Below are 26,302 nucleotides of genomic sequence, written 5' to 3' on the forward strand. Positions count from 1 at the left end.
TTTTTCTGAAAAGAAAAATTCTAAAATCCTTATAGCCTGGGTGGAAGAAAGGATGTACAACTGAGCAGACTAAAGCACTTGTTTACTTTTTATTTATTTTCCATTACTAGTATATTACCAGGATTGACATTTCTAGGCAGTTCCTAAACCTACAAAAATAAAAGCAATAAAACCACATCATAATACTCAGTATACAATAACCACAGAAAATCTAAGATGGCAGGCAAAGTTGATATTGGTCCCCAAGACTTATTGAACAGCCATCTTTTAAAAGTTTTCAAGATGATTTAACCATATGATTGACATTATTTATGTTTTCTTTATATATTGTTTTTAGGTTTGGAGGTTTACTTAAAACTAATACAACAAAATGAAACAAATTACTAAAACAATATTAACAGTCCATTAAAAATGTATAAGAAATTAAATATAGCTAATATTTTAATGTTTTGTCACTAAGGGTCACTGGTTTACTGACAATCGCTATATATCTTAAACAATGTGGTATAATAAATCAAGTTTGAAATCCTAATTATAGATTGAATTTGAGTAGTTACCGGTACATGTTCCCAAAAACTTCACCTTTCATAATATAAAGTTAATTATAATTTATTATATTAATTTTAAACATAGATCTACATAATCATTTTGAACTAACACACTTTTCCTGACATTTAAAGGACAGGGTGCAGTAATCTGCACTTCAAATCTTTTTAAAAATGGTGCCTTTTGCTATCAAAGGTAGAGGGTGCTGGAGAAAATTTAAAGAATATCGCAGTAATTACCGTATGATACTACTTTGCCACTAGAAATATGCTGTTCAGTGAAAGCTAAAAAGAACCCAGATTTCATTCTTGTTGGAGGAATGTGCTGCAAATAAAAAAGCAGGTAAAAAACTGCTGCAATTCTCTCAATACTTCCTATGATTAAGAAGGAAAAAATATCAAAATTTACATATTTTTAAACAATTATATAATCTCTGATTACGTTATTAGAATGGTATTTCTGTTTCAGAATTACTTAATATATAATGCTGAAAAATGCCCCATAAGTGTGGCTGCATTTATGACACAGTAAATCACGTATTATGACTTAATATTAACCAAGAATTAATGCTGGTTTATAAATCTTGGCTCCTTGGGGGCATAATGAATCATAATCCTGGTTTGGAATATATGAATCTCTTTATTTGCCTGCCTGGATGAATTGGGAAGGAATTCAAATAAACTATGTTGCTTGTTCACAGTTTAATGCAGGGGAGATCTAGTTCTTAGATTTTTAAGGTTTTCTGCAGGCAGGCTATATGCCCTAGCTTAAGTGCCAGGCAAATGTAGCCAATAGACTTGTACCTTGTAATAGCTTTTATGTTCTCCAAATTCCCTTGAAATGAAATATGTGTATATCTCCTGCAACCCCAGCCCTAAAACCCAATGAAAGTTCCAAAAGATTTATGGCCAGAAAAGTAGGGCCCACCCCCATGATGGCTGGACTGATGCCTCTGGAAGAAAACCAGGATCTTCCCCAGAATGCTAGATTTTGCACACGCTATCATCCCACGAAACAGGCTAGTCCTGAGAGCCTGAGCATATCCATGTGGCTGGAACCCACTGTGGCTCATTCTGGGCTTGGTGCACGGCAGAGACTAGCTGCAGACAAGCTTCCTGTAAATTGTCATTCACAATCACTTGATCAAAGAATTGGCCAAACTGAGTTTCCATTTTTTTAGCTGACTCTTCCATTTGCTCCAGGTCTTCTTCCTGGAGATAGATCACAATAAATAATCAGCTGGCACAGTTGTACCTATTGCTTCATTTCTCCATCTTGTATTTTCTTGCTAGCAGGCATGAATATAGGAAAGAAGACAATTTAGAGCCACAGTTTGTTTATACATCATGAAAGAAATCCAGTTTGCTGCTGCTTTTTTTTATGCCATAGATAGACTAACTTATTATTGAGCACCACCTAGAAAACAGTTCCTGATTTTGATTCCCATAAAAGAGAACAAAGGACTTGAAAGCCATCAATGGAATCGGAATCAAAGTACTGTCAAGTGAATAAAGAAAAGAAATCTTTGTATTTAATAACAATCCAGATCTGTTGTTCTTCGACTTTAGAGATGAACTCTCAATTCATACTCAAAGAGATGCAAAGAGATACAGGCCGCTTCCTCCTCGTGGTTAGTGAAAGGGCTACTACAAGATCTTGAGGGAACCAAAAAATGTCTTATTGATAATACCAATTCTTTTATAGGCCCAACGTTGGTAAATAATGCTGTCATTTATTTGTTTGGAATGCATATACAGAAAACAGTTTGTGTTAAGAGTAGGGATTGGTGGATCCTATACATTTTCCACCTCCCCTTCCACTGAAAGTTACTAGCTAGTGAAGAACGTCATCCACCTAAACATGGACTGGTGTTGGGGCAAGAGGCAAGCAGTGACAGATGCTTCTCCTGGCAGGCTGTTAAAAGTCACTCTGATCTTGTGAAGTGTCAATATGTTCAAAGAGACCTGGATTTTATTTTTATTTGGGGGGACTGCTAAGCCTGTGTTGAATAGCAGCCTTGACAACTGATGGATATGAGGAAAGTTAAGCTGGGAAGCCGTGTGGTAGGAGCTAACCCTAGGTAGCCCCTGTCCTAGAATCCCTAATTGGACACTCTTCAGGCTAGTCCAGGTTTCAAGCTACAGATTGACCCAGAGACATGGCATGTGCAAGAAGTAATAAAAGAAGTAGATTATTTTGCTGCTGGCAGCTGAATAGCCCTGGATGGTGCTCAGGTAGGATGGCTGCACCAGCTAAAAGTGGCCAGTTTAGGTAGTCCTCATTGAACAGCCATTCTGTCAGCAACTGTTCAAAGTTACAACCTTGCTGAATAAGGGAGACCTTCGACAGATCCTTATTGTTGGCAGCCATTGCAATGTCCCTGTTAGCAGGTGCTTGGCAACTGGCTTGCTATCACAACGGTCACAGCATCCTGTGGTTACATGATTGCCATTTGCGACCTTCACTGATGGCTTCCAACAAGTGAAGTCTATGGGGAAGCCAGCAGCGTTCGCAATGGCGATCACATGACAGTGGAAATGCTATGACTGCGGGATTCGCCTACCAATGGCAACTGGGATTGCGGTAGCTATCTCTGTAAATTGGCCCAGTCATATGTCGCCCTTTATGACCGCACTCTTCAGTGAAGGAATTGCTGGTCTTAAATGCCAATGTAAGGCAAGGACTACCTATAAACACTGCGGTAATCTCATTTCCTAAAGGTCACCTTACTGGACCAATGGTTGGTGAAGCAGGTCAGATTGATACAAAACTGTCAATAAGAGAAAAGATGATTTCACTTTGGAGCATTAGGAGGACACAGCAGAGAAAATAGTTGCTTAGGGTTAGGCAAATGGGAAAGGCTCGTATGCTGATTTTGATATGTTATGCAACAAAATCAAGTCAAAATTTCTTAAAATCAGTGCATTATTCTGAATTCATGCTTGCTAGTTAAAGTAATAATTCGACGTTGCAATTACTTTCCCTTTATAACAGTGAAATGACAGTATTTTCACCCAGAAATCAAAGTAGTGAGTATAGCTAAGCTAAAGCCATGTAAATCTCATTGCTAATTTCGTCCTCTCCAATCTTACCTTAAATTTCATGTTCACATAATAGTCAGTGATGATCCTAGCATTTTTCCGACTGTGCTTCATGCAGGTCACGCTTGGTGGTTTAATAAATATAATGTAGGGTTTCAGTTCAAGAGTACGAACAAACTGAATACTCTGCAAGATATAATAAAAATAAAAACAATCACACAAATTATATTTATTCTGACCAATTTTTGTATTAAAATTTTAAAAAATGATTAAAAGGTAACACGTATGATTCAGAAGTAACTTAATGTATCAACGTAATAAGACTGGTTTTAGAATTTATAATAATTCCAGAATATCTGTGACAAAAAGGGTATCACTAATAATTTACAGCCCGTATTTTGTTCATAAACTATTAATTCTAATTATGTTACAATCATCAATGTATATTTTCTTAATATATTTAAATGTTGTTATTTCTATTCTATTCCTGACATATTGACAGTATATATTTACCCAATTAATGTCTGCACAAAATGTATTTAGAAAAACTATCCAACAAACAAGCAATTGCCAGAGTCAACATATTGACTTGAAGGCACCAAAAAGAAAATGTTTCAGGGTAGACTCAAGATTGATCGCTTAAACCTTCAACATTGTGGGTTTTCTATGACTCACGTAAGGTTCTAAATCCACTATGCAGATCTTCCCTTCATCAAGCACCGCATGGACTGCATCCATACTTGTCCCATAGAGGTGTCCCTTGTACTCTCCATACTCCAACATTCTGCAAATGCGGTAAGTTGAGAGGGAGATGAGCATGTTTCCAAGCAAAGACTGTAAAAGAGGCTAAGTACTGAATGTCTTTTTTAATAACGCTAGGAGAAAGCATGCACTGCACTTCAAGCAGAATATGAAGGGGCAGCAGTCTGAGTTATGTATTTAGGGAGACAAGAAAAGTCCTGCCATGCTCTTACTTGGAGTCAATGCTGTCACTTTTTTTCTACCTCACTTATTGCAGCATCCCCTGTTAATATGTGCATATATGTATATGAGAGAGATGTAAGATAACAGCCCTCTTCTTTCTACTGCAAACGTACACTACTTTTGCTTGCTTTTTTAAAAAAGCCAAGCCCCACATTTAATGCAGATGGGAGGTTTTATTTAATGATTGATTGAAAGAGAAGTATGCAAATCACTGTGTTTTCAACAAGGTGAGATAAAGAGTCAACTCCTTTCCAATGAACTCTGTAGCAAATTCCTGGGTTTCTCTTGTGAGACACTAAAAACATATAAGAGGAGGTGATTTATTTGTTTAGGGAAGAAACAGACAATCCCTGGATTATTTAAAGGTTCCCTTCCAGCAATGATGACAGTTTCCATTCCAAGCAGGAAGGTTGTTTTAGCATTTTCCAATATTTGAAGGGCTCCTGCAAAGATGAGGGGATGAAACATTTCTAAAGCACCAAAAGGCAAGACAAGAAACAATGGCTGGAAACTAACCAAGGAGAGAAACAACCTAGAACCAAGGAAGAATTTCCTAATGGTGAGAGCAATCAACCAATGGAATAGCTTGCCTTTCTTACTACATGTTTACCACAGTGAATGCTGGTACATTAATTAATTAAATAATATTTTGTGTATAAAATGACATTTTTATTTGTCAAATAGGAAAGCTGGCAGAAATACATTTTTAACTCTGCTGCCCATGTTAATGTTAATCTAAGGAATAAATTACCTGTAATTGTACACCATATTTTCAAATGTTTCTTTTGGTACATAATGATATTCTCGACCATTCTCTTCATAGCTCTTTTGAGCACGGGTTGTATCTATTTTTAAAAAGTACAAATTATGGCTATTGCAATACTTTTAAATAGTTACTGGAGCAGACTTTAATGAAAAGCTAAGTACTTAATGTTACATTGGGCTGCTTATATGGGATGTACATGCTCTCTTAATTTGGGGAAAAGTCAGTGGTAACTATAAATAATGAAAAGCTAGTATGCACACCACAATTAGTGAAATTCTAATGTTTCATTTCCCTCCATTAGTACGGTATATTTTAAGATTTAAAATATCACATACGTGGCACTGCATTTCGAAACAGGTGAGGATTTATACCAATAAGTTGTCTCCGTAGTTCATTCACTCCAACACCTGAAGGCCCTAAGTATTTAATGAAAGACATGATTGAATAAAAATGCACTGGATAAAAATCCTATACCGCCTAATTACATACAATAAAATAATGACATTTTCTGTAGAAGAAACATAGACTAAGGAATACAAATCAAAGTTTTCTCACTGAATCATGAGGACCCAGTCCTACAAAGATGCAATATAGTTGCATTTTTTTTAAAAAAATATGTGTACTATGATGAAATTATTTTTCCTTGAAATAATGCAAGTTTTCTCTCTTTTATGCATTCTTTTGGGGGGGGTTACAATAGTCAGGGATGCGGTGGCTCAGTGGGTTAGGATGCTGAGCTTGTCAATCAGAAGGTCGGCAGTTTGGCAGGTTGAATCCCGAGTGCTGCATAACAGAGTGAGCGCCTGTTACTTGTCCTAGCTTCTGCCAACCTAGCAGTTCTAAAGCACGTAAAAATGCAAGTAGAAAAATAGGGACCACTACGGTGGGAAGGTAACAGCGTTCCGTGCGCCTTTGGCGTCTAGTCATGCCGGCCACATGACCACGGAGACGTCCTCGAACAAGCGCTGGCTCTTCGGCTTTGAAATGGAGATAAGCACCGGCCCCTAGAGTTGGAAACGACTAGCACACATGTGCGGGGGAACCTTTACCTTTACCACAATAGTCACTTTTTAAACAAGGAACAGTTTAATTGTTGCAACTTACCTATTAGTACAATTAATCTGTTTCGATCACCAGGTTGTCTTTGGTATCTCACCACCTCTTCATAAGGTGCTGCCACAGCACCGTAGCAACTGTTGAGACAATGTGCGTGACATGCCAGGGGACTGTAGTTGCATTTCCTACGGCACAGACGCATACTTCTCCGGAACCCAGCTGAAAAATGGAGATAGATAGAGATCTTTAGAAACTGATCATTGACCCATATAGCTAGCCTGCAATATTTGAGGCATTTCAGATGTTCCCTTCCAGAGTTCATTCCAAAGTTTTGAATTTCTTATCCTCCCTAAGATCCCAAAATTTTCCTTATCCATTAGGTTAACGGCAAAGAAACAGATTCTCTGGAAGAGACAACGAACGCAGTACCATGTTTTCTACTTTGGTGTATTAAGTAGAATAAGTTGTGGCAGATTCAGGCAGCAGATTTTTGGTACCATGAATGGGTTGCAAAATGTTATATGTTAAATATTTTTATTGTTGGAAAGAAGCCACGTATACTTGAGAGTTATATTTTGCCAACGACTGGGTTTTTCTATACTAATAAACCTTTCTGCGGGGGAAGGTTTACACATGTTCATTCAATCATGGAAGTTTCCACTTGCTATGTTGTAAGTCAGACATGTCAAACTCGCGACATCACGTGACATCGCACAATGTATTGGAGCCTTTTCGCCATTGCCAGCAATGGGGTAGGCGCATCCGGCCCACGGGCTGGCAGTTTGACGCCCCTGTTGTAAGTGGATGTTGTTGGATTTTGTTGCTTATTTCAACAAGTGTAATAGAATTAAACTTCTATGAAAACACAGACTCCCAACATCATAAAAATTGCAATTGTTATAAAAATTAGCTTTGAGTAAGCACTGGTTGATCCAGATTAAAAAAAACTTCTGTGCAAAAGCCTAATTTTAGTTCTGTGTTAGCACCAAGTGACTTAGCTTAGGAGAGCCCCTATGGGGAAAGGGCAGCAGAGGATTACCATTTCAGTGAGGTCAAGGCCCTAGTTCAGGGGTAGGCAACTTTGGCTCTTTTATGACTCATGGACTTCAACTCCCAGAATTCTTGAGCCAGCTGGCTCAGGAATTCTGGGAGTTGAAGTCCATGAGTCATAAAAGAGCCGAGGTTGCCTACCCCTGCCCTAGTTCAAGCAATTGTCTATAAGTCTGTCCAAAACACTTTGTTTAGCAAATCTATCCCTCATCCTCAGTCATTCATTGAACAGTCTGTCTATTGCCTGATTTTTTTTCTGCTAAAGCTATCCTTCCTATCCTTTGGTTTTGAAACAACAGAAATATGCAACACAAGCAAGCCATCTGTCTATGGCTATTACCAACCTCACAAGAAATGCTTATTTTAGGACCATTTGATGCTAACTAAAAGGCTGAAGTTCTAAAATGAGATCCGTACTGCATTTGTCTGCTTCTTTTTGGTTTATTCAGAGTCCCCGGCCTCCACTATGTTTATCTAACTGCAATCAAGCGATACAACTAATGTATTTCTCAATGGTTCTAACTTGACAGTTTTCCCAATTTCCATTGTATTTATTTTAGAAACCAACCAGTCCTAAAATTCTCTTGATTTATCAGTGGCTCCCCTTGAACTCATATGTCTTTCTAACTAAACTGTTAGTCACAAACTTTTTATTCATAGGAAGGGGCTGAGACAATTAGAGCTGGAGTGAGAGGTGGATATGCAGCCCTTCAAAACAGCACTTCATTTTGCTTTTTTGAAGCCTACATAGCAATAGCAAAGTAAAAGAATACATTACTCTAGTCAAGTAAAAGAGTACTTTGCTGTAGTCAAGAAGAAAGCACCAATGCAATGCATCAGATCCAAACTATTTAGTAGCCCAGTGACCCTGAATACCATTCTCCAGTCTCAGAACTAGCTACGTACTAATGAACACTGGCTGACCAGATCCAATGAATTCTTCTTCTTCTGAAATGAGAGATAGAGATACAAAATAAAGAATAAGAAATGTAGCAATATCCTTAAGACTTTCATATACAAGAAATATAATTTTAATTTGTAACATCACAAGGAAAAGGAAAAGACTCAGCATTCCAAACAGGCCTTTAAAAAAAGGTGAAAACAACCGAGGTCTTTCAACGATAAAACTTAAGTATTTGATTTTTTAAAATATTGTCAAATTATTCTGTGATATCAAATTAAGATAACACCCTCTTTGGATTCTTGTTTAGGTTTGTTATTCATGGTGAATAATAGTTTTCTAAAGTATACATTGGATCAACCTATATGACACACACTATGCAGGATCCATTTGCAGTAAGCGTGTTTATAAAATTAGTTCAATAAATCTGGATTCAGAGACTAAAGGCAGCAGTTGAATTTGGAAAGGAAGTGGGGGGGGGGAAGGCAGTAAAGTATGATTTTTCTTAGCTGATTTCCAAAGCCGTAAAGGTACCAGTTCCATAATGATTAAAACTGCCTGTTGGTTTATTAGCTTTCAATCTGTATAATTTGCGAGCTTTGTTTATTAATATTCTTTCTCTATAGGGACTCAATCTCCATAAATTGCCCTGAATGAAAACCAGAAATGACTTGGAGGTGAGCAGGCATGCCCAGAAAGTTGAATAATCATATGATTTTTGCCTTTTCTGGGTAGTGGAGTGATTTATCTATTACATGTAGTCCCTGTTTAGTGACCACAATTGGAACTGCAACTGTGCTTATGATCTTACTTCAGCTTTCCTTTGTTTTACAGACCTGCAAAAGTAAGCAATGCAAGGACTGGTCACAAAGTTATTATTTCATTATTGTCATAATTGTGAACAGTCACTGTTCAAGGCAGTCGCTAAGTGAGGACCGTCTATATTTGATTTCTTTGCACAGCATATAGCAAGTAAAACTAGCTGGGAAGGCTGTTCTAACTTCGTTTCAAATATGCCAAGGTGGAAAGACTTTAGCATATTCTAAGGGTTTCCATTCTAATGTCTTCACTCTGTAATTAATGGACATAGCAAGAAATTTTCCTGATATATTAAAAGAAGTGTGGCATTCAGCACCTATAAAGAATTTTACAATCAGGATAGTTGCTTACTTCATAAATGATCAAATATGGTTTCATTATCAAGCATATGTTAATGTCCATCCAATAAAGTTAAGTTAACTGCATATATTCATTTGTCTTTGCTTGGAGGAACACATTAATTAATCAATGTACATAAGCCCCAAATATTTTTAGCAGGATGTGTTGACTGACGTTTTTCATGAAGTGATCAGTTGCCCATAATATAATGTCTATAAAATAAAAAGATAAATTACCTTCTTTAAGTTCCTCTGATACGTTGCATAAAATGGAAGGATAAGAAAGCTCAGATTAAAACAGTTCAAGCCACTCATGATATAAGCATACAGATTATTTAGTATGATCAGACCAGCATAAAGTCGGCAATTTGTAGAAAAAGCAAGGTCAAAATCTAGTAGCAGCAATAGGCATGAGAATATAAAATCTGTACAGATTAAAACTTTATTGGAAGAATTGCACAAAATCAGTGTCAGCTTTGAGTTGGAAGAATTCAGTTTGCCTAAATTCAGTAGCAGAGGAGAAGAGAGAGCCCAAGACGGGAAATTTTTGATCACGCAGCCATGTCTATTATACTGTAGAGTTACATGTTACTTCTAAGAATAGAATATCTTCAGACATGCAACCAGGGGACTTTGTCCTTGCCAAGACCCCCATTTTCATGTTTGAAGGTCTCTTTCTAATCACAACAACCTAGTGCAGACCTGGCTCTACAATCAATCACTCCAAAACTCTTCCCTATTTCTTTTTCAAATCGGTTTGATGAAGGGTTTATGAAACTCAAAAGCTTGCAATATTGCATCCACTTTTGGTTTCCCCATGTCTTCAGACACAGCTTCAACATCAGCCCAAGCAGACATTCTCAATTTACATCTGTCAGATGCATGTCTTTTAGTTCCAGATTTCACCTCCTTCTTTGCCCTTGGTCTGCTTGTTTAAAAAATAACTCCATTACTGTCAGTCTTTTTATCTTAACTTTCACCATGAGGCTTTTAAAATTGGATCCATTTAATAATTTCTTAGCCCAACTAAAGCAATTTGAATCTTCTGGCATTTCAAAGCTTGTAAGAAATTTAGATTTGCCTTCATGTATAGCATCCTGGAGGGTTTTGTACTCAAAACTCTGGAAATCCACAAGAATGACTGAAACACATCACTTCAATTTATCTGCACAATCTGAAGGAAAAAAAACCTTCAAGAGAGGATTCACAGCAGAAAAGCAGTTGCTTTTTAAATAATTTCTTAGAAAAGGTAACATAATATTACTAGTATTTGCAATTATTTTAAGTCTAGTTTCTTAGTGAGCAGACAGATATACCTCTGATCTGTACTATTTCTGATTTTAACATACGAAAATACCCTGATAGGGAAGCATCAACATGAATACTCCTTCATCATCAAGAATAATAGATTAGCCACTCAGCTACGCTTATGCAGTGTAATCTCATTAGCTTCCAGCTGTCTTCTCTGTCTCTTGCATAGCACTACAATTTTTATTGTAATTCAAGGTCAAATGATTATTTGGGACAAAGAAGCCAATTTGTTTCACATTTGCTAGACTTGGTTATAAAAGTACCCGGACAGGTTCAGAAAATGTCTATTATAAACATGCACATATTATACAAACACAAAAATGTAGCATTTATGTTACATAATTCGGAGATTCTTATCATTAGCAAAGGACATTGCAGGAACTTACCAGACTCAAAAGTCTCCTCATCTTTTAAAGACACCCAGGAAGCAAAAATAGCAAAAGAATTTTAATTTAGAGCTACCTTCGTCATACATAATCACAAACCAAGACATCAGAAATGATTTCCCATTGCGGTAGCAATAGAAAGATACAGTGAGATTCTTATACAGTATCCTCTTGTAATCTCCTTTTGTAACACCAAATTACACATCTATAGGGCAAATCCATGACTGATTTTGCTGTTTATTTAAAAGCATTTGTGCTGTGGAATGGGTTCCAAACTGGATGATGGCAAAGGCATCTGGGAGGAGGGAAGACGTAATTCACTTCCTCCACATTTCTTATTTCAGATTGAACTGCATTCTGCAGACAGTGTAAATCTTGTTGGAGTTAACAATATGGCATAGGCTTTGGTTATTATTATTTTTTATTGCAACATGAAAAACAGGACTGTGTTTACCAAAATGGCTTTATTATTAGCTCAAGAACATTCTTTGTGCAACTATTACAAAAGTAATTCAAAATCACAATACTAGATTTTCACTTTTTTATTTAGATCTTATTTTAGCCTTTCCATTAAAAAATCAAGCAATAACATTGTTCAAAATTACAAAAGTTAAAATCATAAATTGGGTTCATGGTTTAAAAAAAGCCAGAAGAAAAGCTGCAGAACATGGCCCCATGAATTAGGTCAAAATGTGGCAAATAGTGACCTCTCTAAATTCAGCATCAAGTATGTTTAAGGAAGGAACTGCATTACCAGGCTACACAAATGCAGACTTCTACAATAATGATTCTCTCTAGCTTAAACAACAGTTGATATGACTGCACTTATGCCTCTGATTGTAGCTCTCTCAACATATACGGTACATAATTTTAACATTTTGCATTGTTGCTAGAGGTCATTTTGTTCAATTTCTTCTACAAATGGGTTTTCTTTTTGGCCTCTGAGTTACACACATTGGGATTTTGACCAATTTAAACTGCAATAATGAAAGACATAATTTGCATGCATCAAAACTATAAGTGGTTACCTGTTTCTACACACTTCTCATCAATCTGCATGTCATCTTCTCGTATGTTGTAGACAAGAGAAAGGAAATATATGAGTTCATATATGAGTTTAGAGAAATATAAAGATAGAAACAATATCTACCCCATGGCTGTTTTTATCATATTTTATCTACTATTTCATATAGTACAATGACGTACAACATTCTACAATGCTTTTCTTTTGACTAAAGCAAAGATTACTGTATTCTGATGGCCATCAGTTGAAATATAAGTGGAAAAGATCAAAAACAAAATGAGGCTCATCAGAGTACCCATTTGAAATCTCCAACACTGAAAGGAGCAGAATACATTGACTACTCTGACCTCATTCCTTTTTTTTTTTGCACTTTCACCAAGATGTTGAAGGAAAAACCAGAACAGTTATTGACTACATGAGCCTGGATGGGATTATAGTAGCTCCAATGGTTAAAGAAGATGATTGATGCCTCCTTGCGGTGGGGTCTGTTTTTCCTGAAGTAGTTATAAAACCTCTTTCAATCTCTACAATCATAAGTGAATCTCAGCTTCTCCATTTCTAGAATAGGTGAGATATCTTGCCCTCTGTTCCCTCGATTTCTTTCAGTGAAAGCGTCAGAGCAGATGGGTGGACAGAATGGTGCAGCAGGAAGACAGCAAGAAGGAATGTTATTGTCAAAGAAGTCTTTCAACTTGGTATTGCTAAATGCAACCCTATGGCTGAATAAAGAACCTACTAAAGGAAGAACCATAAGGATGACTTGGCCCGCTTGGTTGCTTGGTTGCTTCATTTCACAGACAATATTGTCCAAGAGTGCTGGTAAAAAGATATTTTCACACAGTTTGTGTGGGTATGTGTGATTGTGTATTACACACTCAGCTAGTCCTGGCTTAAACATATTTGGGACTAGCAATTCCATTGCTAAGCAACACGGTTGTTAAGTGACTACACAACCTCACTTCCACTATGTGTTATGGTTCCGACAGATGAAACTCTTCAAAGGACTTTGAGGCATTGTTTATCTTAAAGAATCTTTTATTCGAGTAGCAAAATATCAGCACTGCATAATCGAAGCCCAAAACTAAATTCCCCTCCCCTAGGCACATAGTATCAAAGCACAATTCCTTCCTCCAATTAACAGTCATAAATCACAGTCCCCAATTAGTTTGAAGCGCGGGCTTCCTCTCCAGCTCTCCAGCCCGCCAATTCTTTATCAGCTCTGAGTTCAATAACCTTGATTCTCACACTAAGTTTGGTGTTGTTACGTCTAGCTAAACCCTCATTCACATCCCCCCTCCCAGCATCATCTGATTCTAAAAGTGAAAGGAAAAAGACGGCTACATTTCCATTTGTTGTCTGTGCAAAAACATCCAATGTTAGCAGCATTGATACTATGGTTAACTGAGTCATTTCACAATTGTTGAGGTACTACATGACTGCACCAGGCAACTTTACCGCTGGCCTCTTCATTCACTCTACTTGTTGGAAGCTAGCTATGAGGTGTGCAAATGGTGACCTCAGTCCACAGGATGCTGTGATGGTCATAAGTGCATGAATCAGTTATAAGGTTATTTTTTCAGCTCCATCATAACCTCACAAAACAGGGCAGTCATTAAGCAAGGACTACCTGTATATGGAGGACAGATCTGTTTGCTCTCAAAAAGGCTAGAGAAGATACTACATCCCTACATTTTGTTTTTTGTAAATAGTATTTTTGAAGCTGCTTGAGTCAAGCATTTCTTTCACGCTGGATATATGTTCCTGAACTGTTATGAAATTATGTTGTGTGTTTTTAAAATTATTATTAAAATCAACATTTTGGATTTGAATATGCATTCTTATCAGTTTCAGAAATGTTAAGACACCATGAAACAGTTAATGCACAGAGAGCAAGGTTACTTATTCTGTTCATGTATTAATAAAATACAGGTTCAGGAATACAGATGCACGTGCACACACACTCACACACAGAGAGAGAGAGATCCCATACATTAAAATGGATTATAGACAGGGAGAAGATGACTATGATATAGTACTCAGGGGTTTAGCAGAAAATAGGTTGGGATCAACTGGTAAATTCGGGACAGTGCAGAAGAGAGCTTTGTTAATGAAGGGTTACAAAGAAATCAGAAGAGTCTGGCAGCATCTTTTCTGACTAACATAATTTATTAAAAGGGATAAGCATTACCTTCTAAGTTAATGTATTTTAAATCTCTATTGAAAGTAGAGTGGAAGCTGTTAGTCTGAAATCTCTCCATACCGACTGCAGAAAGTTTTTTTTTAAGAATATAGTTTTTAAAAATATCTGTCATAGAATTCATGGAAATGATATGAAAAGAATTTTTCTCTTTCTGAATTGTGCTTCATTCTTTTCAAATCATATGGTTGCCACTGTATATATACCATTTAGATAGCAAAGAATGAACTTCTGGTACAGCATAGGTAGAATATTCCTCCAAGTGGTATACAGCTAGCCCTTGACTTACAACAGTTCATTTAGTTCATTTAGGGATTATGTAATAACATTTTGTGCCCCGATGACATGCAAGCTCAATGGGAAAGCCAGATTCACTTAACAACTGTGTTGCTAACTTAACAACAGCAGTGGTTCACTTAACAATTGTGGCAAGAAATGGGGCAAAACTCACATAACAGCTTTCTTGCTTAGCAGCTGAAATTTCAAGCTGAATTGTGATCATAAGTTGAAGACTACCTGTATTTGAACAGAGACCATTCCATTATGTGACAAATTCTATCCCAACATTGTTATAGGATTCTGAATAGTATATCTCAGAGAGAGATTAACAATATTAGGTAGGACTACTTTGGAGATCTTCGCTAATGTGACATATATACACATATACACACGCTCGTATATACATAGACATACATGTTTATGGAATCCAATTAGCATTACTGACCTTCTTCCACAAAATTCACTATTCATGGGAAATTCATAAAAAAAGAATATAACACATCATCAGAGACATGAATGAATAATTCAATGCCTAAGTAAATGACATAGAGATTATTTTGATAACGTTTATACCTTTATAAATTAAAGCATAGTAAATGATTTCCCAACAGATCTCCTCTGTATTTAAGACTAAATATTCTTGGGAATACTGTTTCTAGACTGACAGGATTATTAACAGGTTTGGAATTTAAACTATAGCATTTTTGCTCCTAAATCTAAGTAGTCTAATTGTACTCTATAGAAATAATTGAGTAGGGAAATAATATTAATTACAGAAACAGTTCATGCACACCTCATCGTCAGAAATTTATTTATACTCACAGATTGATTTGACGCAAGTGTGGAGATGGAAGGGCTGAGTCCACCAGAATTCTCGCTGTTTCCTAGACAGAAGAAGGGAACATTTTCTAAAATTACAGAATTAGAAAAAGATTTCAACAGAATTTAGGATTCCTACAGTCTTATGATAAATTTCATGGCTGGGGAGGAATTCAAAACCATATTTCCACTACATCTACACTCTTAACCAGGGCACAAACCTTAGAAAAAAATTCTTTTCCTGGAGAAAAGAAGACTGTCTCTTCTAAAACATTTGGCTGGCAGAGCCAGATATTATACATCCTCCCCCTTTTACATCATCATCACCAACACCACCATCATCATCCCAATCATCATCGTCATCATCATCATCCCAAGTTTATTAGAGTTCATGAAGAGAGGATTATAATCCTTCTTTGAGTAATGGTCTCTTTTGCTGGTTTCTCCCTAGTTTTCCTCAGCATCCTAACCAGTGCTGGCTCAAAGGTACATGACCCCCTTAGGACAGATTGATTGATGGTGCCACCTCCCACTGATGCAAAGTTTAGTATTTTTACATTGATTTGGAAAGAAATATGGTATTGGTGCCCCCTAACATTTGGCACCCTAAGCCTGTGCCACTTGGTCTTACCCTAAATTTAGCCCTGATCCTTTCTTAGTGGCAGCCTGGCCCTCTGAGCCAACAGTCACCTGGAGATTTGGATGGCTCAACCCTGTTGGCCTTTCATTGAAGACATGGCTGTTTTCCCAGGTTATTGGGTCAGATAGTAGATGCACTCTGCTTCTATTGATGGTGAATAGGATTAATTGTTTTATCGTTGGGTTAAGCTGTCCAGAGTCACTTGTGTGAGATAAGCAACTACATAAATCATACATACATACATAAATATATCTCACTCACTCACTCACGCACGCACACACTCACTCATTGGCTCAAAGACTGAAGAGAACAGGAGAAAAAGACTCTCTTAGGAGAATTTGACCTTTGTGGTACGAGTCTAATTCTGTCCAGCCTATTAAAACCTTCCAGTGGGCAAAGGTCATAAAGCATTCTGTACACAGGCGCTAGTTGCCTGAAGGTCAGGAAGCCAAGTCCATATGATGATGTCACATCAAATTTTATTTGCACATTATCAACCACTATAGGCTGTTATTCTAAAGCAGAGACGTACAGGTTCCCCTTTTATGTAGCTGCTACCTTTCTTGGGAAGGCTGAGGGAATTATAGATAGGAAGAAGAGGACCACTGTTGCAAAGGGGTTTTAGATTTTGTCCTTAGCCATGTAAGAAGAATTCACCATTATTCAGTGAATTCACCAGGATTGCTTATTTTTACCCTTTTTCTGCCATGGGAAAATAGATACATTTTCTATTTTTATTCAGCAATGTATTATGTAGAAAGCTTGCCTAGAATTTTGATCTATTTTAACTGCATCAGGTGCTAACACTGATTTTCTCTATGTTAATAGAGGCATCTTGTATAAGCTGGTTCCCCACATGTTACCCATTAGCAAAAATAAACACATCCCCATTTTCCATACCTCTTCATAAGGTTATTGGAAGGGATGAGTCCAGCACAGGCTTTGAGGTTGGAGACCTTCCTTGCCTGCCACCACAGGATGTCCTTTTGGTCTACAATCTGAAGAATCTCTCCTTTTTTAAATGGCAACCCTGCATCAACACATGGAATGAGAGGGTCCTGATGAGGGCAGTAATCCCGCATTGCACGCACATAGAGCTGGAAGGATAACATACAAGGTTTCTTTTTATTATAGAAGTTCCACTCCAAAGACAAGGAAATACATTTGTAAAAGTTTAATAACTGCAAACAATCAAAAACTTTAAAAAGCCAAGATATAAATGCAGTCAAAACATGGCAATAGATATTAATTCATAATCAATAATAAGAACATAAAATGATCTTGGAGGTCAGTGGGCTAGGTAAGCAAGAAGCTGCACAGTAAAAGGAAATGATCAATCTGCAGGCAAGGCAATTTTTTTTTTAATCCCATTTATATCCCGCCCTTCTCCGAAGACTCAGGGCGGCTTACAAGCTTAGCAGTAGCCTTCATTCTATGTATATGCCTGCTTATTATTAGGGCTTTCGCCCCCCCAAGCGGCATTATTACAAAGTCAGCTTAATTGCCCCCAACAACCTGGGTCCTCATTTTACCTACCTCGGAAGGATGGAAGGCTGAGTCAACCTTGAGCCTGGTGGGATGCGAACCTGCACTAATTGCAGGCAGCTGGTGTTACTTAAGGAGGCATTAGCCTACTGCTCCACCAAGGCAGTTTTGGTTAGGCAATGATGGAAGACTATTTTTTTTTTGTTCTTATTCCTGTCTGACATATCTCAACAATTTGGTGGAGTGTTTCATATTGGCCTTAGCACTAGCACCGATGATATTACCTATTTGGGTAATAAAACATGTGCAAGGCAAAAAAAAAAAACAAGCTCAGAGAACACCAAGGACCCCTCATTTCAACCCTGAGCTTCAAATATTCACCTCTATTGGTATCACATTAGTCCTTCAAGGTACTTGTCAATTGTTACTACTAGCTGTTGTGGAATAGGGGCCTTAACATCTTACTTGTAGCATCTTACTGATCACTATGGAAATAAAGTGGATCTTTGATCTGATCCAACAAATCAATAAACATGATTATTGAGAATAATTAAAGCCAAAACATCCTCATGAAGAAACTTAATCTTAACTAAATGTTAACTCTGAGGGGATTCATCTATTAACCGTTTGAAGGAAAGGAAATGAATCCATGCATTGCAGCTTACCGTTGTTTGATTGCTGATGATTCGATCAGAACCTGGAATCAGCTTGAACATGATGGTGCTTTGGGACAGAGTCTGCAAGAATTCAGAAAAAGGCATCTAATGCGCTTTGCCTACTTTTTTTGCAAACTTAATTTATAATTCTATGAGAAGATAACCCTTTTGACAGGAAGGATAAAACCCATGATGATATGGGTATACGGATGGTCCTTGACTTATGACCACAATTGAGCCCAAAATTTCTGTTGCTAAACAAGACAGTTCTTAAGTGAGCTTTGCCCCATTTTACGATCTTCCTTGCCATAGTTGTTAAGTGAATCACTGCAGTTGTTAAGTTAGTAACATGGTAATTAAGTGAATCTGACTTCCCCATTAACTTTGCTTGTCAGAAGATCACACAAAGTGATCACATGATCCCAGCACGCTGCAACTGTCATAAATATGAATCAATTGCCAAGTGTTTGAATTTTGATCACGGGATCATGGGAATGCTGCGGTGGTTGTAAGTGTGGAAAACGGCCATAAGTCATTTTTTTTCAGTGCCATTGTAACTTAAAATGGTCACTAAATGAATTGTTGAACGTCATAGTACAGTGTGTGTGTGTGTGTGTGTGTGTGTGTATGTATGTATGTATATATATATATATATATATATATATATATATATATATATATGTATGTATATATATATATGTGTATATATATATATGTGTGTGTGTGTGTGTGTGTATATATGTGTGTGTGTGTGTGTATATATATATATATATATATATATATATATATATATATATATATATATATATATATATATATATATATATATATATATCAAATGCTTGTTAACTATTTAGATTACCTTGCTAGGCCCCAAACATGGGACAAATCTTTATTTCCTGTTTCAGCCAATCATGAAGGCCATCGAACAGGCAGTAGTCACACCGGTGACAGCTCATATACTTGTGTAAATTGCTAACAAAGAATTAAGGGAGACTGATATGCATTTCAAACTTATTAGTTTTCATCAGTCAGAAGGGTATGGCTGACTGATGAAAACTAATAAGTTTGAAATGCATATCAGTCTCCCTTAATTCGTTGTTAGCAATTTACACACACACACACACACACACACACATATATACATATACATATACATATACATATACATGTACATATACATATACATATACATATACATATACATATACATATATATATATATGTAAAGTTCCCCCGCACATGCGTGCTAGTCGTTTCCAACTCTAGGGGCCGGTGCTCATCTCCGTTTCAAAGCTGAAGAGCCAGCGCTTGTCCGAGGACATCTCCGTGGTCATGTGGCCGGCATGACTAGACGCCAAAGGCATATGGAACACTGTTACCTTCCCACCGTAGTGGTCCCTATTTTTCTACTCGCATTTTTATGTGCTTTCGAACTGCTAGGTTGGCAGAAGCTGGGACGAGTAACAGGCGCTCACTCTGTTACGCGGCACTCGGGATTCGACCCGCCAAACTGCCGACCATCTGATCAACAAGCTCAGCGTCCTAACCCACTGAGCCACCACGTCCCTACAGTATATATATATACTGTCCATCTGAAAATTTGCCTGTCCATCTGAAAATTTTAGCTATCAAATTGTGCAAAAGTAAGGAGACGTGTTTAAAAAAACAAAGCAGCAGCTGTTAGTTGCAACTGAGGAAGGAATTAGATTGCACAGTCCCTACTTCTGATAGCTTGGGAACTACCACAAGGCTCCTCTTTTTCCCCAAGCAGTGGACAGAAGCAAACAGATGGGAAAGTGGCAGTGGTGGGAACAATATTCACACACCCCTTGAAGTTAAAACAAAGTACTTCCTACAAAAATTGAAATATGAATATTTGCCTCCTTGCTCTTTGAGACAGTTGAAGCAAAGGTCTGCAGGAGGGAAAACAGGACTGGCCAACCTTTGGGCACTACATTGCACAGTTGTGAGGGATCTATGAAAAATTGTAGAAAATGTTCATCCCCGCTTTATAGCTTTTTTCTTCAGGCCATTCAAATCATAACTTTGGAGGATGACTTTATGTTCCAAGCATGCACTTTTGCATTGATTACATGGTATCATTAAGTGGTATTTAAAGAATGGAAAGCTGATTGTGATTACCAGAATGTGTATGACTTGCTCTGGTTCCAGGCCCTCCACTGGGATTCCATTCACCTCTACAAGTTTGTCTCCAGCGTATAACAATCCTACAATAAAACAGTAATGATATTAAGCAGTTGGTCAGAGAAGTGGAGAAGAAAAATAGTCTGAATTTCTAAGGAACACCTAGAGTTTATTCCGTTGCCTCCATCCCAAATTTAAAACGTTTCATTACAGACAATTTGTGTCTATCCTAACCTTATTTTAATCAGAGTTATCATTAAGGATGAAGAGCAGATTTCAGCTCAAGAGCGTGCCCCCTCCACTTTGGTCTTCAGGATGGGGGAGCAGCTGAAGGGAGCAGGAGACCTTTGCACTGTGGTGAGCGCAACACGCTGACTGCTAGAGTTGGCCTAATGCATCTCCCTATCTGTGGAACACAGTCTCCAATAGAAGTGCTACTATAGTGCCTCTCAACCCCTGCCTCCTAGAAGCAAATATGGGATAAGCAGAAGGAAGTTAATCATAATAAAACAATTTAGAGAATACCTTCACCAAGAAACATGTTCAGAACATTCAAGAACCTGTACAGAACTTTCTAAAGCACGTATTGAAAATTAGTCCCTGCACCTCCCCGGTGTTGTTGTTTTTTTTAGCTTTTAGTTGTATTAAATTCACCTTACCACTTTTATCTGCCAGACCTCCATGGATTACTCTTGCTACTGTAATATCCCCTGTCAGCTCATGGCGTTTAATGGTGGCACCCTGAGGAAGAGGAAGAAAAGGAAGAGTTGCTTCGTACTGAACAAATGAATAAAAAGGGAAGAAGGTACACACTTGGTGAGTAGTGGTATACGGGAAGTCTACAGCCTGTGAGATATATTAAGATTACAGCTTCCACTTCATGTACTTTCCTGCATTCATGTGCCATGAAATTAAGCTCGATTCTGGGGACTTATTAGACCGTCAATGTCATTTTCAATGTTAATTTCAATACAGGTAGTTCTTGACTTACAACTGTAATGGAGCCCAGAATTTCTGTCAGAACTTCTTGTAAGTTGTAACTCCTTCTGGTTTGTAAGTCGAGGCACCCACATGACTGGACCTGATTTTACAGATTTTTTTTCTTATGGCAATTGTTAAGCAATCGCCACAGTTAGGTGAATGTGATGGCCCATAAGCAAACACTGTGGTTGTTAAGTGAATCCATGTATTTCTGTGGGTGTTTTTGCCAGAATCCCAAAAGGCCAGAAACTGGCAAAAGGTGTTATAAATCATGATCACATAACCACGGAACAGTCAAACTGGCCAGAAAGGTGATCCAGTTGCCCAATGCCCAAAATGCAGTCATGTGACTACCCAGTTGTATGCAGCTGTTGGAACTCGGTAGCTTTTCAAGGGTCTGTTGCAATTCTGAACAGTCACTGAGGGACTGTTCATTAAGCAAGGACTATCTGTATGGGATTGGCTTGTCATAAATTTTCTTTTTTCCTATTCCATGGAACCAATGGGATTGCTTTAGGTGACATAAGCAAATGATACAATCTGACTAATTAGTTCATTATGCAAGTCTGCTTAGAGGTCCTTAGATAGACCTGTGGCCTTAGTCTCAGATAAGTGGCATAAAATGCTAGCCATAAATATCTTTTCCTCAAAAAAGAATTACACTAAACATCAAATTGGGCAGACTGCTTTTTAAACGTTTTCTTCTTGTGAATTCAACAACGCATCATGCTTGTGTCCTATACTTTTTCATATTTTAAAACAAACATAAATGAGTAAAATAAAAAATCTAAAATGGGAGGAATGGGGAAGGGATAAGAACTGCCCTGTGAGAGTCTGTGGAGTGGTAAACTTGCCATATTCTATCTATGATGACCAGTTGCCCTGAAGGACTACTAGGAAGATATAATGCAAATGGAAACACAGCAAACAAACTGAATGAATATAATTAAAACCAAAGTGAAATTGAACATTACAAGAGGTTGATTGTTTTTCACCAGACAGACAATCCTCATGGCCTCTTCGTTTTCAGGGAGGTTTTCTGTCAGGGGTGGAAGCATAGGTTCAAAATCCTTCTGGGCCACAGTATCATGAGCTAATAACAAGGCCTGTGAGAAAGATTAAACACAGATATGGGGTAAATAAATGCTGGGTCATTTTTAATGGGGATGCTTGGGCATAAGAGTTACAAGATAATTTCAACCTAATAATTATTTTTTTATTTTTATTTCTGTGAGTATGTCCATTCAGCCAAAAAAAATTGAGGTTATTTTTTTTTTGGTCTAGCATACAAACCTCACAAAGTTCAAATATAATTAGACCGCTTGAATTGGAATATGAAGCCAGATACTTAATGTAGTATTTCCTTTTTCAAATGTCAATGCAATCAATTTGTGTTAGAAAAAAAACACTCCTTGTGCTAAAAGAGACCCTCACGTTTTATAACAAAGAATGATAGATCTTCATAGCCATTTCTAAATCAACTTTAACTCTGCAACCTATGGAGCTTGAAAAAGCTTTTTTCAAAACATACTTAAGTCTCATTCAAACATTAAGTAGAAAGCACAGAACTGTATAATTTTAAAAGGCACATGGAAAAATTATGCATTTCTCACTCCTTACACAGAAAAAAGTAGATTGGCAAGAAGAAGGCAAGCTGAACTCTTTTCCAAAGGCTTTGTGGATGGATGGGGCCAGTGTTTCCATAAATGACAAGATCAGAGTGTGCTGCTGTTCAGCTCTCCAGGTCCGTGGGAAAAATCCGTAATAATTGAGGGTTCCTTTTGGAAAAGAAGGGCAAATATCCCTTCCTGCAATCGTTTCTTCTCTAGCCAATAAAAGAAGCCAGATTGGGCTCTATTTGCTAAAATGTTCTTCAGGGAAATATGGCTCCCAGTATCACTTAATGTATCTCAAGTGATGAAATCACTGGTCTGTGCCAATACTCAGCTTTCAACAATGCATCTTAATAGTAAAGGATCTTCTACTGGAGACATTTCTCTTCTATGCTGAAGAATTTCAGAGGCCAATAGTCACCTTGAAGTGAGGACCTTGTAGAAGTTGTCTTAGCTCTTTAATTTCTGGAGGCTGTTGTCCTCTATTCAGCAACTCCACTACCTATGAACAAGAGAAGCGTACTTCATTTTGAAAATATAATAACTTAAACTATTTTTTTTTTACATTTTCCACATTTGTTTATTAAAACTGACACAAAACAAAACCTGTAAAAAAAAACCGGTTGTTTGAGGCTTTCTTTTAATAACAGATATAAAGAAGTTATCGTCTTGGACCCCCTCTTCCTCTTCCACGTCCTCTTCCATGTCCCCTTCCTCTTCCACGTCCTCTTCCTGCAACTGCCTCCCTTTTTTTGGATTTGACTTTTGGTTCAACATCCACCAGCAAAGTATCAAGAGGCAAACTGTCTGGCAGAATAAAATATCTGATATTATTGCCTCGAATGCTCAATGTCTCCAACTGGACAGGTTCTCTGTTCTTCAAAGTCATCTTTACAGCTTTAAGATGGGTATTCATACTGACATCCACTCCTGTAATGGTTCCATGTACCTGGGTCCCATTTTTCAGTTCAATGGTGACAGTTTCATGACTAAGTTTCATAAGAAATCGCACGAGTTTCATGGCGGAAAGGCAAGAGGCGCAACTCGAAGCCGCTAAACCAGAGACAGAGGCCCCCCCGAGGGTGAGAAGCCAAAAGGAATGATAAAAAATTGAGCTTGGTGCAGCCACCCCAAACTAGGCCGCTTCCGTTACTCGCGAAGGGAAGCCACTTAATAACTTAAACTATTGTTTAAATAGCACATTGATGTTTATAAAATACAATTATGTAAAACATAAAGGACAATTTGGTGCAGTGATTACGGTTAAGAAACCAGAAGACCATGAGTTCTAGTTCCACCTTAGGCACAAAGCCAGTTGGGGGACCTCAGGTAGGTAAACTTTCTTTTAGCCCTAAGAACCATGCAAGGGCAAGCCATTTCTGAAAAAGAATTTTGCCAAGAAAACTGCAAGGAGTAGTCCAAGCAGTTACAAGGAGTCAACATCGATTCAAAGCTATTTTATTTCTGTGGAACTTGTAATACTGAAAGCAAAAACTGGGCAACGGGGAAACTGCACTTAATCTCAACTCCAGCAATCTCACCTCATGCATCAATTCTTGTGCCTGGGACATGAATGGGACAGGTCTTCTCTTGATATACTGATGAAGGCATTCGTACACCTAGAAAGAGATGAAGTTAAGATGTTGCTGACACTATGCAAGGTCACAATATTAGGAACTTGGTACATAATGCAAAAGCCTGACTCTCTCCTCATACAAAGCAATGTGAATGGGCCAGGAATCAAGCCCAATTTTCCTCAGTACAAATTCTACAAGACTTATATGTGTAATGATATATGAGAGTGGTGGCAAACCTATGGCACGCGTGCCAGAGGGGACACTCAGAGCCCTCTCTGTTGGCACATGTGCTGCCGCCAGCAGCAGGTCTATCAGGCCACCACCGCCGCCCGGAGCAGGAGCCCTGCCTAGCACAAAGGAGGCAAAGCTGCCGATTAGCAAGCTCGAGTAGAGCAGAGGTCACCAACCATTGTCGACTGGCGGACTAGAAGGGAAGGGGAAGCATTTTACATGCACAGGGCTGTGTGTGCAGGCATGCATGTGCATGCTGCAGATGGAGCAGGGCTAGTGCCTATGTGATACCAGTCCTGCCTCATTCTTGCGTGATGCAGCACCTTGTATCTGTACCCTGTGGTGCTGTGGTGGCTGTATTTGTGCCTTACAGCACGGTGGCCCATTTTTGTGCCCCTGGTTTTTGCGTTGCAGAGGCGGCACTCAGAGGCGGCTTCCTGCACCCCCCCCCCGAGGGCACCACAATGCTGATGCACCCCTGGCACTTTGCGATAAATAAGTGGGTTTTGGGTTGTGGTTTGGGCACTTGGTCTCTAAAAGATTCGCCATCACTGGACTAGATAATGTCAGATAAGAAGACTCAGCCTGCAGAAGAAATGGGACATAGTAAAAGTCTTTGAAGGGACCTTTCCTAGTTTATTGGACTGTAAAAGTTGTGCGGGAGGGAGAAATGTACTTTCAGACTTGCAATTTTCTGTTAGTGTAACCTTATAATAAAGTTAGAGTTAGTAATTCTGATGTACCTCTTATCTGGACTATCTCATAAAGTTGACAGTGTGCCTCTCTGACATACTGTATACTGGCATTGAGCACTGAACTGACTTAAATGTATTCTGTTCTCTGTCCTAAACTGTTACCATAGTATGCTTCTTGCATCATTTGTAAAGCAAAGTAGAAAGCTTTTTTTTTAGTTATAAGATGATAGGAACAATGGCCATTAAGAAACATTTATGGTATTGAACCTCATAAATGCAAAAGGTTGAAAAGGAAGTGAAAATCAGAGAATCAGGTTGTCTTATTTTAATACTGTTCCATGTAAAACCATGGAAAGATGGGTTTAAGAAATGCAAAATAAATTGATTTCTGCCTAGTTTACTACCAAACCATTCACAGGTAGTTTAGTATCTAAAATTTGAATTAGACAAAAATTAAAATGGGTTTATACTATGGAACTGTAATAATTATTTGTTTCTGAAGGTAAGAATGGAATAAGCCTTCTGTCATTTGTTTTTGCAGCCCATTCAATGATTAAATAGTTAAAGTTAAAAATTCTTAAAAGCAGAGAAGTCTGTTTCTGTGCATAATAAACAAGGGAAGGCACAAAATTTGCAGTTGTTGCTTTTTGGAAGAGATTTTACCTTTAGAAGAGCCTGCAGCCATGGAGACCTGAGCAGTTCATATAATACACCATCAATATCCTTCTTGTCAAAAAAGTTCATTTTGTGCCGGATCAA

At 37.9% G+C, this 26,302-nt stretch overlaps 2 protein-coding genes across 2 annotated transcripts; both read right to left on the reverse strand.

Moving 5' to 3' along the window:
• Positions 1–65: 65 nt before the first annotated feature.
• On the reverse strand, positions 66–26,302 carry MPP4 (MAGUK p55 scaffold protein 4). Its single transcript, XM_083369073.1, has 20 exons — positions 26,207–26,302; positions 24,582–24,659; positions 23,462–23,542; positions 22,402–22,533; positions 21,106–21,187; positions 20,444–20,529; positions 18,308–18,379; positions 17,058–17,254; positions 15,521–15,582; positions 15,144–15,161; positions 14,871–14,935; positions 12,227–12,344; positions 11,199–11,219; positions 8,350–8,580; positions 6,442–6,612; positions 5,673–5,753; positions 5,323–5,416; positions 4,263–4,371; positions 3,639–3,773; positions 66–1,757 (listed from the first exon to the last, which is right to left on the reverse strand). Exons 1-20 carry the CDS (start codon positions 26,285–26,287, stop codon positions 1,566–1,568), a joined length of 2,106 nt encoding a protein of 701 aa, XP_083225199.1. The 5' UTR covers positions 26,288–26,302; the 3' UTR covers positions 66–1,565.
• On the reverse strand, positions 23,601–24,183 carry LOC310633177 (small nuclear ribonucleoprotein Sm D1-like). Its single transcript, XM_083350857.1, has one exon. The coding sequence runs from the start codon at positions 24,059–24,061 to the stop codon at positions 23,702–23,704; it is 360 nt and encodes a 119-aa protein (XP_083206983.1). The 5' UTR covers positions 24,062–24,183; the 3' UTR covers positions 23,601–23,701.

The sequence above is a fragment of the Vipera ursinii genome, assembly GCF_947247035.1.
Source record: "Vipera ursinii genome assembly, chromosome: 1".
Lineage (NCBI taxonomy): Eukaryota > Metazoa > Chordata > Lepidosauria > Squamata > Viperidae > Vipera > Vipera ursinii.